Source organism: Cyrtonyx montezumae, unplaced genomic scaffold (genome assembly GCF_038088225.1).
Source record: "Cyrtonyx montezumae isolate F1298 unplaced genomic scaffold, pur_monq_1.0 scaffold_8, whole genome shotgun sequence".
NCBI lineage: Eukaryota > Metazoa > Chordata > Aves > Galliformes > Odontophoridae > Cyrtonyx > Cyrtonyx montezumae.
The window spans coordinates 56141022-56154094 of NW_027072089.1; the positions used below are offsets into that span (position 1 = coordinate 56141022).

The 13073-nt window shown below is 44.7% G+C and overlaps 1 protein-coding gene across 1 annotated transcript in view; it reads right to left on the bottom strand.

Moving 5' to 3' along the window:
- RIPOR2 (RHO family interacting cell polarization regulator 2) overlaps positions 1-13073 on the bottom strand; it is a 54172-nt gene that overhangs the window by 9405 nt on the left and 31694 nt on the right. Inside the window, exons 7-13 of the mRNA XM_065753105.1 lie at positions 12667-12816; positions 11736-11799; positions 8341-8384; positions 7236-7361; positions 5499-5647; positions 4657-4786; positions 1699-2388 (exon numbers count right to left, since the gene is read on the bottom strand). Of these exons, the coding sequence (XP_065609177.1) occupies positions 1699-2388; positions 4657-4786; positions 5499-5647; positions 7236-7361; positions 8341-8384; positions 11736-11799; positions 12667-12816 (1353 nt within the window). The remainder of the gene's footprint in view (positions 1-1698; positions 2389-4656; positions 4787-5498; positions 5648-7235; positions 7362-8340; positions 8385-11735; positions 11800-12666; positions 12817-13073) is intronic.

Sequence of the window (13073 nt, forward strand, 5' to 3'; positions counted from 1 at the left end):
TGCAGGTCCAAAGCTGCTTCTTCCAGTTCCAAGTAAAAGCCAGGACTCTGTTTCAGCTTATGAAAGGAAACAAGCTGGCCTCTGTGCCTGGACTTGGCTCCTCTTAAAGTTGTCGAAGCTTGCACAGTTTTGCTTCTAGTTTGTTTGCACAAATTGCACATTAGCATTGATGATACTTGTCACCTTAAACTGACAGTGCAGCCTTTTACTGTTCAAACATGGACCACAACATCTCCATAGGGCTGCGTTGTGCTTCTGTGGCACAGATGGCTTTAGATGCAACTTCTTTCAGGGCTTGTAGCACAGCTTCTTCGAGCAAAAGCATCAGCAACACATGGGCTTCATGTTTCTCTGACCATCTGACATGGCCAAGAAAGCTTTCTTCAGCCACAGCTGGATTCCAGCTCAGTCTTCTGAGCCCAGCACGGCCAATGGGGATGCTGCATGTCTGCCTGCAAGCTGGTCAACAGCCACAAGCAGATGGAAAGTAGGTTTGGGAGGAGCAGCCATCCCCAGTGCACAGGGCTCCAGTCTGCACATCTGTCCTCATGTCTGTCATGTCTGTCCCTTATGGCTTCTGATAAAAGCAATGTGAATGAGCAGTCTTCATTGTCCCTCTGCTGCTTAGACACTCAACTTCGTGGCAGAGCAGCCATGAAGTTGAAAATTTAACAGCAACAGTAGCTTTGTGTGCTTAAATACTGGAGAAATAGTGCAAAAATCAGGGGCTGCAGACTGTCAAAACACCCACTTGGGGAAGTATCGTGCAGCTGCATACACTGATGGAAACAAAGACATTAACAAAGCTGGGGTTTTTTGTTTGTTTGTTTGTTTTGTAAAAAGATGAATGCTTCCCTCCTTCCTCCTCAGCCTTGTTTATAAATGATGAGGCTTAAATGACTGTCAGACCAATTTGCATATGAATATGAAGCATTTGAAATGATTATTTCCCATGTGATACTATTTGCACAGTAACACGTCACCACTTATTACTCGCAGGGGAGATATGAGTCACAGTGATCAGCAGTCAACATATTAACAGCACGCATACAGAATTCATTACTTCCTTCTAACCTTCAATGTTTTTGGTTTGTCCTGGCGTAAAGACAGGATGTCTTGTTTTAGAAATGCATGGGGGAGAAAGGAAAAAGGTTTGGGAAAAAAGGAAAAAGGTTTGGGAAAAAAGCAAGGAAGGAATGGCAACCTTCAGGAGGATTTGCACTTCAAAATCACTTTGGCAGGTTAGAACATTCAGCTGCCATGCCTACATGGCCTGATTCTCAGCTGATGTAGTTTTACAGAGCTCTGTGTAGTTCAGCACCAAAGTACACCCACCAAGGATGTGGCCTGTGAATTTTAAAGGCAGAAGATTGGCTTTAATCTGATCTCCAGTATGGCACAAATGACATGCTCTCCAGTGGCTTCTGCAGGGAAAGGCATAATGTAATTTGCCCTCTGCCATCCTAAATTTTTCTCCTTCCTCCAGGTTTCAAATAGATTAAAGAATCTGTTGCTTGAGCATACGAGGCTACCATCAATACGCTGCAGACACACGTTTAAAAATAAAACACTGTGAAAGGGTGCTCCAACAGGAGCAAATCTGTTCAGTGATCTCTGATTTGATGTTTGTGAGGAACGGGAAGAGATTCTACTTGCTCAGATTTCCTTTAGCGTAGTACTTTCCGAAAGCGTACTCACTTTTAGGATGTCATCCAGATGCATCACTTCCTGGTCCAGGTCCTGAAACTCTTTGTACTGCTCTTTATGTGGCTCAAGAGCTAGGAGAAGCCCTTGCAAGGCTTCTTCAATGCTTCCATCAAGGTAAGACTTATAGCCTTCTGATTCCCCACTGATGGACCCCTCACACGGCAGCCTCTCTGGGGTCCCAGGCACCTCAGCAGATGTCAGCCTTTTCACCAGCTGCTTGGTGATGTTGCCCTCATAGGTGTCCAGCTCCACCGGCTTTAGCTCAGAACCTTCATCTGTGTCCTGCAGGAGAGACACCGGAACGCTCGTCTCCAGAAAGACACGATCGCTCCCAGCATCGGAGGGCTTTTGGCAAACTGCAGAGTGTGCCCTGGGAGCGGCCTTGTTCCCGGTCACTGCTGCCTCTCCCGGGGATGGCAGGTCCTTGGGCTCAGGGACAGAGTCTCCACAGGAGTCACTGCTGCTGCAGTCCGGGCTCGAGCCTTCGGATGACTTGAGAGCTCGGTGCTCAGTAGGAGCGGCGGTGATGTCGGGGCTGGAGCTGACATGAGCAGAGGAGGGCTCTGGCGGGTTGGCAGGGGGCACGGGGTCTTCATAAGGCAGGTCGCCAAAAGTGAAGGAAAGAGGCCGCTTCTCAGTGGTTGCCGTTCCGTTTTCAAAGACGTCATCAGGCAAGTTTGACTGCAGAGATAATTGAGAAAGAGAGAAAATGTCTTTCACGGCTCATTGGAAAGAAAAATCATAATCTGTGTCTGGGAAAGGCAAATGCAAGGAAGAAGATTAGAGAAGCAGTCAAGACTTGAAAAATGGGAAAACCATCTGAAATCCAACTTGTGCTTTCATCTGGCACAGCTCCTGACTCCAGCAGGATTCTGCCGGGAACCCTGGGGTCAGATCCGCTTTGGGGCAGGGTAAGCCAAGAGCTCTGGTGAGCATGTCCCATAGCAGCACTGCTTGTCTAAGCAAATTGACTCCGACAGCACTTCCATGGCACTGCCCCACTTCTTGTGGGAAACTTCCTTCTTGGTGGGCTGCACTTAAGCTATCTTGGCTACATTTTCATGTCATTATAGATTTCTGTTGTATTTATTTTCTGGCTTCTAAAGTAGCAATCCATAAACTGTAAAACAGTCTGTTCCAAAAGTTTCTCCAGTGTCACATCATTTTAACGGGGATATGACCGTGCTATTCCTTTCCTGTATAAAATATGCTCTGCCTATTGTTGAGCATGAACTGCAAAGAAGTCACGTTCAACATGAATTTAATCCAAAAGGAAACAGAAGGATTTGTGTGGTGCTGTAATTGACCAGGACACTGATTACTTAGGAAACAAAAACAGCATATACAGATCCAGAATTGATATCATATATACACCCCAAAGTGCTAATCAGCACATACATATGTTCACCTCTGGGCACACTCACTGCTGGTTGTCTACCTGACCTCACTGCCCATCTGACCTACAAATTTTGCCTTAATTATTATCTCACATTAAGCTCTCTTACTGCACACTGGAGTAGAACATTTTTGCTGGCTCCTTTCCTGCTATCAGGTTTGAAGCATCTCAGAGCTTCAGTACAAATCCTTCTATTACTTAATGCAATTTTTAGAACAGAGAGAAAGGCAAAAAGTGGTAAGGAGGGGAAGTACGAGAACCTGCCTGGAGCCAGAATGTAATAAATCAAAGCCTGAAATTTCACACTGATGGGCACTGAAGCAAATTTCAGCCTTCACTGCGTGGCAAACTCATGCAAAAGCACAGCACAGATGAACAACAATTAGTATTTTGCTGACAATTTGCTGGAAGGAACCATAGGCACACATGTTGGCAAGGTACTCACAGTTAAAACATCCAAAATTTGCATCATTTTCCCAGCAGCTTTTTTCCTAAATATAACGATACTCTAAGATTTACTTCTTTCCCCTCACAAGTATGCTTTCAACCTCTCCCTTACTGCTGAAAGTGTAGTTACTCAGCACATGTATAACACCAATCAGTGTGGCACACTGCTTTTAAGAATGCCATCTTTAAGAACACTGTATCAGCCTGTGCTCCTGCCCTGCACACCCCCTCAGATCATTATCCCTGCAGAAACTGAGGGGAACTTCACTTTACCACAAGCAGCGTGCGCTCACACGCACTCCCCCCTGCCAGCAGTCAGCAAAATAAGCAAGTTGCACCAGAGAGCAGCACACGGAGCACGCATGGGAATGGAGATGCCACACAGGGACTGAAAGACTCCTTCAGCACACAGATACCAGGACTCACATATAGCTCTAGCCCCACTTTTGGGCTTAGCCTGAGCGATGGCAGATCACTAAAAGAGCGACTGCGCCGAAGCTTGTCAAAGAAAGTGTCTTGCAGAGCATCTAGTATTGCCAGCTTTGGCCTGTCTTGCAGAGGGTGCAGCCATTTCTTCAACAGTTAAAAGCAAACACAGTGTGAGGATGGGCGGGTTCACTGAACACTTTGTAGCAGAGTATTTAAATGAAAGGCATGCGATGTAGCACTTGTAAAATACATATCTATGGATGGCCTGTTCAGCTCAATACACTGTCCTTTCTAAGCCGACAGAATTTGTTTCACACAAAATGTAAGAGCACCTTATGGATCTTTTTCTGAGCACAGGATACATTAGAAACACTAGTGCTGCGACAGCTGTTTAACCACTGCCACAGGAAGGACATTTTACACAGATCACTCAAGAATCACAGCAGTCAGGCAAGAAGAACAGCTACTCAGTAGTTGGCCATTTAGCATGCCAGGACCACCGTCGCCTTCGAGGATTAGCAGCTAGAAATGCATTGCTTTATAAGTATTTCTAAGGGTAACTTGCTGACACCAAGGGAAAAAAAAAATCACAGACATGGAAAGCAGTGAAGCTTTTGCAGTGTTTGAACTGTGCTAGGGTTTCTCATTACATAAACATGCAGCTGAGGAGGGCTTACAAAGAACGAGTGGTCCTTGAAGGTTGGTGTCTCTGGAGTGCCTTGGCTGTACATGGACATTCTCCTATGGAGAGCAGAGGCCTTGCTCACATTTCCCGTGGAGGGGGTAAGGTCTTCCACATCAAAGGGGCTGCAGGCACACAGGCAGAAAAAAATATACATCACTGTGATGGAGAAGGAATTTCAGGTCCACAGAAAGGATTATTTGAAAAGGGCGTTCATTAGCACATCACAACTCTGAGGTGGCACTTTTTTTAACTGAGGCGTTTAAAAGAAAATGCTGTTAATTAAGCAGCAGGCTCTGAAGGGCAGCTTTTGCTTCCTATGAAAGCATTCTATTCTCAGAAATCATTTATGCAGCATTGCCTGCTTCTCATGTGAGGTGTATTCTTGGAGTAGAGTTGACAAGGGGCATACATGATAATATGGAAGGTGCTCAGCAGAGTTAACAGTAGCCAACAGAGATGTTGTATTATAAAAGAAATCAGATGCTGCTATTGCTGGCTTCATTTTTATTGCATTACAAGAAACAGCACGCATACAAATTAAATGCACCAACACTTCTCAAGAAACAACAGTTACCTATTTCATTAAAACACATGGAGAACTGGGGCTGAAATGAAATGTTGTCAGCCTACCCATGCTTACCACTGCAGACAGACAATACTAGACCTCCTACTGCCTTCAGGCCTTGCATGAAGTCTTTAAAGTCAGCTTTTAAACTATATTTTTCCCCACAAAGAGAGAAGAGACAATGCTGATAAACCTCTTCTGTGTGGTTGATTTTTATTATTTTTTCAACAGCCACTGGACCCAGAGACCATCCAAACAGTTCTACTTACTACCAGGTGATTTCAAGGTTCAGCTTGATTGTACCGAGGTCATTAATGTCTACTGCAACCACCTGAGGCCGAGCTGCAAACAGGTCTTTTGTTTCACAAGTAACGCTTCCTACAAGGATGTGAGTAGCAAGTCCCTTCACTTCTGTGACCTATAAGCAAGAAAAAAAACCACAACAGGACATCCAGGACCATGCAAGGTACTGTAATCCTCACAAGGAATGGTTTTGGTGTTTTTTTCTGGTCTGAGCCTCTTGCTAAAAGGCTTTTAAAATGTGACTATATTTGTTGCATCTTTGTTACTTAGGAGACAGTGAAGATTTATTTTCACTTTTTACACATGTATAATTGCATCCAATCGTGCTTGGAAAATGCAAGCATGTATCTCATACATTTCATTTATGGTTTCTATTGGTGTCAGAAGAGAACAAGCATGCTGAGTCAGACCAAGGACCATCCTGCATTATAGTTGCTCTTTAGCAGTGAATGTATGCAGGGTACGAGGGAATGGCAGTAGCACACATAGCTTATTTGGTGTTGTTTCATCTAATTTTCTCTTAACAATGGGCAAATCTCGTATCGGGACATCTCCTCATGAAGTCTGCCTACCTAGTAACTCCTAAGGGGACTCATGTCTCTGTATTTGTTTCCTGTCACTCTGAACCTGTGTAATCATTGCATCTACAATGGTGTTTGGTGAGGACTTGCACAGATCTAGTAGGGAAGAATCCCTCATAAACCATGTAAGTATTTACAGTAAGAGTAGAGTACACCACCATTCAAACTTCTGTGTGAGTATATAACTATTCCTGAAAGTTCAGAGAGATGGTTATACGTGCAGATCCTGTGTACAAAAAAAAACCCCACAACTTCAGCTATGTGCTTGAAAGTCACTTCCTGAACCTTTTTTGTGAAATCATACTTAGAGACTCCATAAAGGGGAGAAAATTTATCTTAGCAGCACTGGGACTCATTTGTAGCTCTCAAGTGCTACAAGAAAGGGTTTTTCTTAAAACAATATTGTTAGGTTAAGGAGAATGACTCATGGTGAGCTGCAACCTGACTTTCTATGCACATTCAGGGTTATTTTGTTGGCGGTATTGAAATTGCTTGTATTTTTTTTTTATATTGTCTTATGAAGGTTTTACATTTCCCTTGACTTTCAAGACTCTCCTTTGCTTTACTTGCCTAAGCAGGGATGCCCACTGTAAGTATTAGCAGCAATTTTTAGACAGCAATCAGGGAATGACTAACTCTGGATTAGCCTGATTGTCCTCTGCGTGTGTTTGAACTGGAGACCTCTATATTTCTCCAGATCAGCAGATGCTGCTTTTTCATCTGAGCGGTATCATCAGCAGTGGAATTATTTTTTGGTTTTCAGTTCGTTTGTGTTGTTTTGCTGAATGCTGGTAGCAAACAGGTTTCTATAGATCTGTTGCTTTGGTGCAAATAACTAAGTTGTTGGAAAGTGATGTGAGGCAAGGGTTGTGTTAGTAAAGGCACCCATATAGGGAGTGTTAAGACAACCTTTCCCACAGCGCTACCAAAGTGATTAGCCTTGTAGCATCTAGGATTGTATAGTACTGTGGCACTTCATTCAATTAGGTGTGTTTGAAATACTAATCATAACACACTTCAAAGAAGTTTAATGATGTACTTCTGTATTTTTGCTGATGGTGCTTGTAAAGGCAGCCTCTTGGCTCTCGCCTCGCTTGCAGGCAGAGGAGTTAGTATGCATACCTTTATGGAGATCAGCCCAACAATGAGAGGGAGGAAGACCATTTCTTCTCCATCCCAGCTCTGCTTGCCATTCACTTCTATTTTGCCTTTCAGTTTCCATCGCTGGCGACCATAACGCATGAAAATCTGAAAAAGAAAAGTCCTCTTATTATCTTGAGAAATATACTCATCCCATTTTGCCAGGTCTCTAACTGACAGCTGGATGGGTGGGCTAGATGGGGTTTGGCAGTCCCCTGCTGAGAGGCCTCTGCAGCTGCAGGGCTTTGGCTGATGATGAAAACAGAGTGACAGTGGTGTGCAACACCTCAAACTGAAGTAGTGTGCTGGTAAGGCCACCATAGGCTTCAGAGCTAGCTGGGTGAAACCAGCACCAGTGCTGGGCCTGCAGAGGAAGCAGCTACTGCTTGCAGGTGTGAAAGTGGTAGGAAAGACTGATGATAAGATTGGGGAATCAATGACCAAGACAATGAAGTGCGGGTTGTGGAGGAATCTAATCAAATTACTGCAAATTCCCTGCAGGTGTAACTCTGCTCTGGACTGAGCTGGAGATTTTTAATTCGACCTGTTTCTAATGAACCTGCTCTTTATGTTCCCTAGGCCACTGCAGTGACCTGAGGTACTGACACAGCCTCACAGCATATAGCACTGGGGTCTCATTAAATGATTCCGTGTCCTTCTGCTTGATCAAGAAAACTTCAGCATTCAGTAAAGAATGCTTGCAAGAACTTGTCCAGTGAGCTGCGTACACAGGATAAGCATATGTTTTATTTCCAGAAGAATTAGAAATGATTCTTGAGAACAAGATGTTGAGAAGCATGCCCTAATTCTGGGAGACGCTTAAACACAAGAAAAAAGCATTATTTTGTACTTCACAGAGTAGCTATCACCCAGTGCTCCAAATATAATTGTCAGGTCTTGTGACAGATGCCTTAACACAGGCAGATAGAGATCTGCAATGCTTTTCAGAGAGCTTATAGGAAAACTAACAGCTGTTTCTTGGCATGGAGATGTCAGTCAGTTTTATTCAGTGTGGAATAAAATGTGGCAGAAGTCTGCCTCCATTTTAGTTCTTCTTCTGTTGATCCAGAAGCCAAGTGCTACATACCTCATACTGATCCCCAGGGCAGAGCCGAGCAAAGCCAGCCAGACCTGGGGAGAGAGACAGAGAGTGAGGGTCAGTTCAGGCAGACAGCTCCCTGGGCCTACCCATGCTGTGACAAGGGAAGGCAGCAGCTCCCTGTCAGCCCATGCTCTATGGGGATGTGTTTTTGTTTGCTGTTATTTTTTGGTACAGAAATGCATTGTGTGGTGGTTTTGTGCATATTAAAGACTCTGACTTCCTGGCTTTTTTTCCTCCAAGCATAACGTTCCCTTTTGTATAATAGCTATATGAAACAAGAAATCACTTCCTGACATCATTTGGCTTCAGAGGCTGAGCTTCTGCTCTGATTAACACAAGGTATAGGCGAGCTGCTGATTACCATGCAGTGCTTGCTGGTTAAGCCAAATAGCCGCAGCTATCTGTTCTAACAAGAAGTCTGCGTTACAGCTCTACAGAAACACAGCGAGGGAGAGGGGCTCCTTCTGTATCCACAATGTAACCACTGCTGTAGTACCTGAGTCTTTTTAGCACTGACTACACCAAGAACCACAAGTGACCTCTGTAATAGGATATCTATCCTGTCTTCCCCAGAGGAGTGAGATACGTGCTACAAGAGCTTTCCTGCACTGTTTGCTTGAGAGCTTTTCTTAAAAGGCTGTCACGATGCTATTTCTGCATTGGCACTGTGCATATGAAATGGAAAGTTTCCTGGGGCTCGTGACCATCCTGGAGTCACAGGGAAGCCACCAACCCCCTCTTGGCCTTGCAAACCATCCGCCTGCAGAATGCAACTGGCCACTTTCCGGCCACCCAACCCTCCACACAGGGAATCTCTCCTTCCTCCCTGATCTCCTCATTAAATAGCTACTGTGTTTGTTTTCCTATTAAGAAAAAAATAATTGCTTCATTTCCTTCAGCTGCTCACCACCTCAGGCATACACCATGTCTTTTTTGCCTCCTCATACCAGCTGCTGCTGGTACACATAGAGAGACAGAGTGAGAAAGAGGTGCATTAGCATCAGCACAACTAAGATGTGGCCTAGTGTTGGCTTCTACTACTGGGCTGCAGCTGGGCTGTGGGACCAACTAGATCCCTATTGTGCAGTCATGGTCTGTCCCTGTAACCTGCTGATCTTTCATTTCTTTCACTAGAAAACAGTTTTCTTCACTCATCCTATTGCTTAGCTGAACAAAGATGCCCTTGTTCAAAGCTCATATTACCAATTCCTGTCTAATTTATTTACTGTTTATAAATAATTCAAACTTTCTAGCACTCCACTGCTGCTCCTCTCTCCCTAGATACACTTTTACAAAGGAATCTGATCTCTGCTGGGACATCTCTGAAAGCATGTTAGGAACATAAAAGGCCCCTTCTTTGTTCACTGGATGGGGGGGATGTGACTGGGGCCTGCACGTGCACACTGTGTGGAGCTGAGGCCTGTGCCTGGTGACAGGCTCTGCCAGGCACCAGCTTGGGCAGGAACCAAGATCTGGGAATGAGGTCCTAAGGCTGCTATTGCTGCTCGGGTCTCTGCAGCACGATGATGGCAGGCTGAACAGTGATGTGAGCTCAGCAGCTGTGTACTGTCACAGGGAATATTGGTTCTGGTGACATGAGTAGCTCTTGGGGCCTAAGCGTACAGCAGGAGCCAAAGTCTCTCTTCATAGAACTATTAAAGTTGGAAAAGACCACTTTGATCATCTAGTCCAACCATCGACCTATCTCCATCATGCCCACTAACCATATTCCTCAGTGCCACATCCACACAGTTCTTAAACACTCTCCTGTGCAACTGCCTCACCACTCTTTCAGAATTTTCCCTAATATCCAACCTGAATCTCCCCTGATGCAACCTGGGGCCATTCCCTCTCATCCTATTGCTGTTAGCTGGGAGGATAGGCCGACCCCCACTTCCTGCTTGAACAGCTTAAAAAAGCTTTGTAAAAGCAGTGCCCTGGGTTCGAAATACAGGTGGGGATGGGAAGTTGGCTGCTCCTGGGAGGTCAGGGCAATTCATGGCAGGACAGAGCCGCTAGGTGGCTGTGTAAGGTGTCAGAACATGAGCATATTTTGTATTCAGGGCCCTGGAGGCTCTGCATGTGGGCAGGTGGACTCTAGTGCTGGACCAGAGAGTTGCTCTGAGATGGCTGAGTGTTCCACTGTCTGCTCTTCTGGTGCTTCAGAGAGGGGCAGGGACACTTCCCTGTGCATCATAACAGGGCACTTGACTTACTCACATGGATTTCTACAGTCTCACATTGGGTTTTCCTGTTTAATTTCAGCTGGTTAATCCTGAGCTACTGCTCATTCTGGCAAGCTTATTATTTTTATTTTGAGAAATGATTAGGCTTTAAAAAAATTATATATCAATCATAAAAACACCGTGTGGGCTCTCTACTTCCTGATGGTGCTGTGTGGGTTGGCTCGCTTTCCATGTAAGTGACAGAGCAGACAAAAATAACCATCACTGGAGTGGCTAGGAACAGATAAGCTTTGGGGGAGGAATACTGTGATTTTTAACATTAGAATCTAGAATTAGCTGGATATGCTGTGGTGTAATGGAAGGATGAAGCCTGCTATGTGATCACGAGGCTTTTGTGCTGGAGGTGCTCTAGCTGTGCCAATAGCAAGAGCTGGACTGTCCTACTGGATTCCCATTTCTAGGGAATGTGACCTAGATAGGAGTCATGATGTTCTAATTAGAAAATACTTAGTGATATGGCATTTCTCTTTAATTTCTCATTTGGCTTCTTCATGGTACAGCAATGTTTAGAAGTAGCTGTCATCTGTGGTTTGCTCTCTGCTTCTCTGCAGCCCACAGGCCTTCCTGGAAGACTTGGGCATACAAGGGAGAAGGGGCCAGACCTTTTCAGCCCAGCTGGTTCTGATGCCCTCTGCAACATGTCATCCTGTCTTGAACTGTGTATTGCACTGCATTTACAGCAAGTATGGAAATGCCCTGAGGGGCACTGCTTGATGCAATTTTCTTCCTTTGCTGTATGGCCTTGGGTTTACTATTTTGAAGTTCAGCTCCGCAGATGTTCATGCAGCTCTTAAAGGGCTGCAGAGATAGAGGCGAAAGGTGCAGCAGCCTTCAAAGTGAATTGGTTTGTCTGTTGGGAAGAGCCTTTGAGAGAGCCTAACTAGCACAATTCCCTTGAAAATATGAATTGTTGTGCTGGAAGAATATCCCTGCAAGCTCTGCCCCCAGCTCTGTGATCCTTTCCACATGGCAGTGGTGTAAGTCAGGGTTTGAAGGCTAAGCAATTGGTGCAGCATGGGGAAATCATGCTTGTAAGTGTGTATATAAAACCAATGCATCTCAGTGCCTTCAGTACCAGGCACAGACTGACTTCTGCTGTTCAGTGAAGGGAAAGGTGGAAAGGTAATTAATTACCTTTCATCTTGATACAGAACTCCCCCAGCAGGTTTTCCAGCTCCGCTTCTATGGTACACATGTTCTGTGTTGGAAGATAGAATAGTGAGGTCAGTCAAACCCTCTTTTTAAGGTCTATTTGGAAATAAATACTTCTGTTATGCAGAGGGATGGTATTTTTCATTAAAATCGATATGCCACAGCCACTCCTGCCGTTCAGCAAAATCTGGCCCTAAAAACAGCAGCTGAGCCATGCATGCTCACACCGAAGCTGAATGTAACCCTGTGATCTAATCCAGGCATTGGCAGTGGGCAGCTGTGACCCTTAAAGTACAGCATGGCTACTGTCCCTGTCTTCTCCAGCCAGGATGCGGGCCAGCAACAGCTCCATGCCAGAGTGGCTCCCAGCATGTTTTTCATCTCCCAAGAAACATGGACGACATTAAAAATAAAGACTGTATGAAATGAGTACTTGACCCTCCCCAGAAAATCTAGGCAGGGTGTCACAGCTTGTGTGCTGTGACGTATGCAGTGCTGTTAGACTTCCCTTAATTAAACTGCCCGTTTAATACGATAGATGGTAATCACAGCAACAGAAACTAGATGCAAAGCACAAGATGCCTGCTTGTTCTAGCTAACCTGCCACCCTAACATCTGCAGGGTGGGAAAGAGCAAGTATAGTTGCAACATACACAGGTTCAGGGCAGATTTACTTCTGTACATGCGGTGGTTCCTGGTCTGCTGAAACACAACCATTATTATTTCAAGGAGCTTTTTGGACTTATGTAGCCCATCTTTATAAGACATCAGGCATTCCACTTGAAGACAAAGAATTAACTATCTTCTTTCACTGATTTTCTTTTAACCCTTTTCACTTTTTTCACTGAAATGAGTGGCCAAGTTTCCAAGGCTTTCAACTGTGCAAAAATGAAAGACCAAATGGAAGATGTACCTCTGTGTATTCCTTGTAACTCCTGTTGATTTCAGTTAAACTCTCTCGAGCTGCTTTGCTGGCAGGAGACATTGCAAAGGCTTGCTTCATTTTGCTGGCACCATCACAGAGGCGTCTCTGGATACAGTAGGCCTCGTAAAGCTCATCCACCTAGAGCGAACAACAGGAACATTGAGGGGAGGAAAAAAACAAGTGAGAACTCAATGAAATGGAACAATTACATTATGAGGAAACTAAGTCAAACAAGTGATAAACTCTGAGATTGAGAGTGAGCAGATGAAACTGTGATATTGTCACAGCTGACCAAAAAAAAAAATCAGCACAAGATAGAAGCATCTTCTACTGAAAAAATGCCATTACAGTGATAACAGATGCTTCCAGCAACTCACCTGCTTGCACTGTATGCC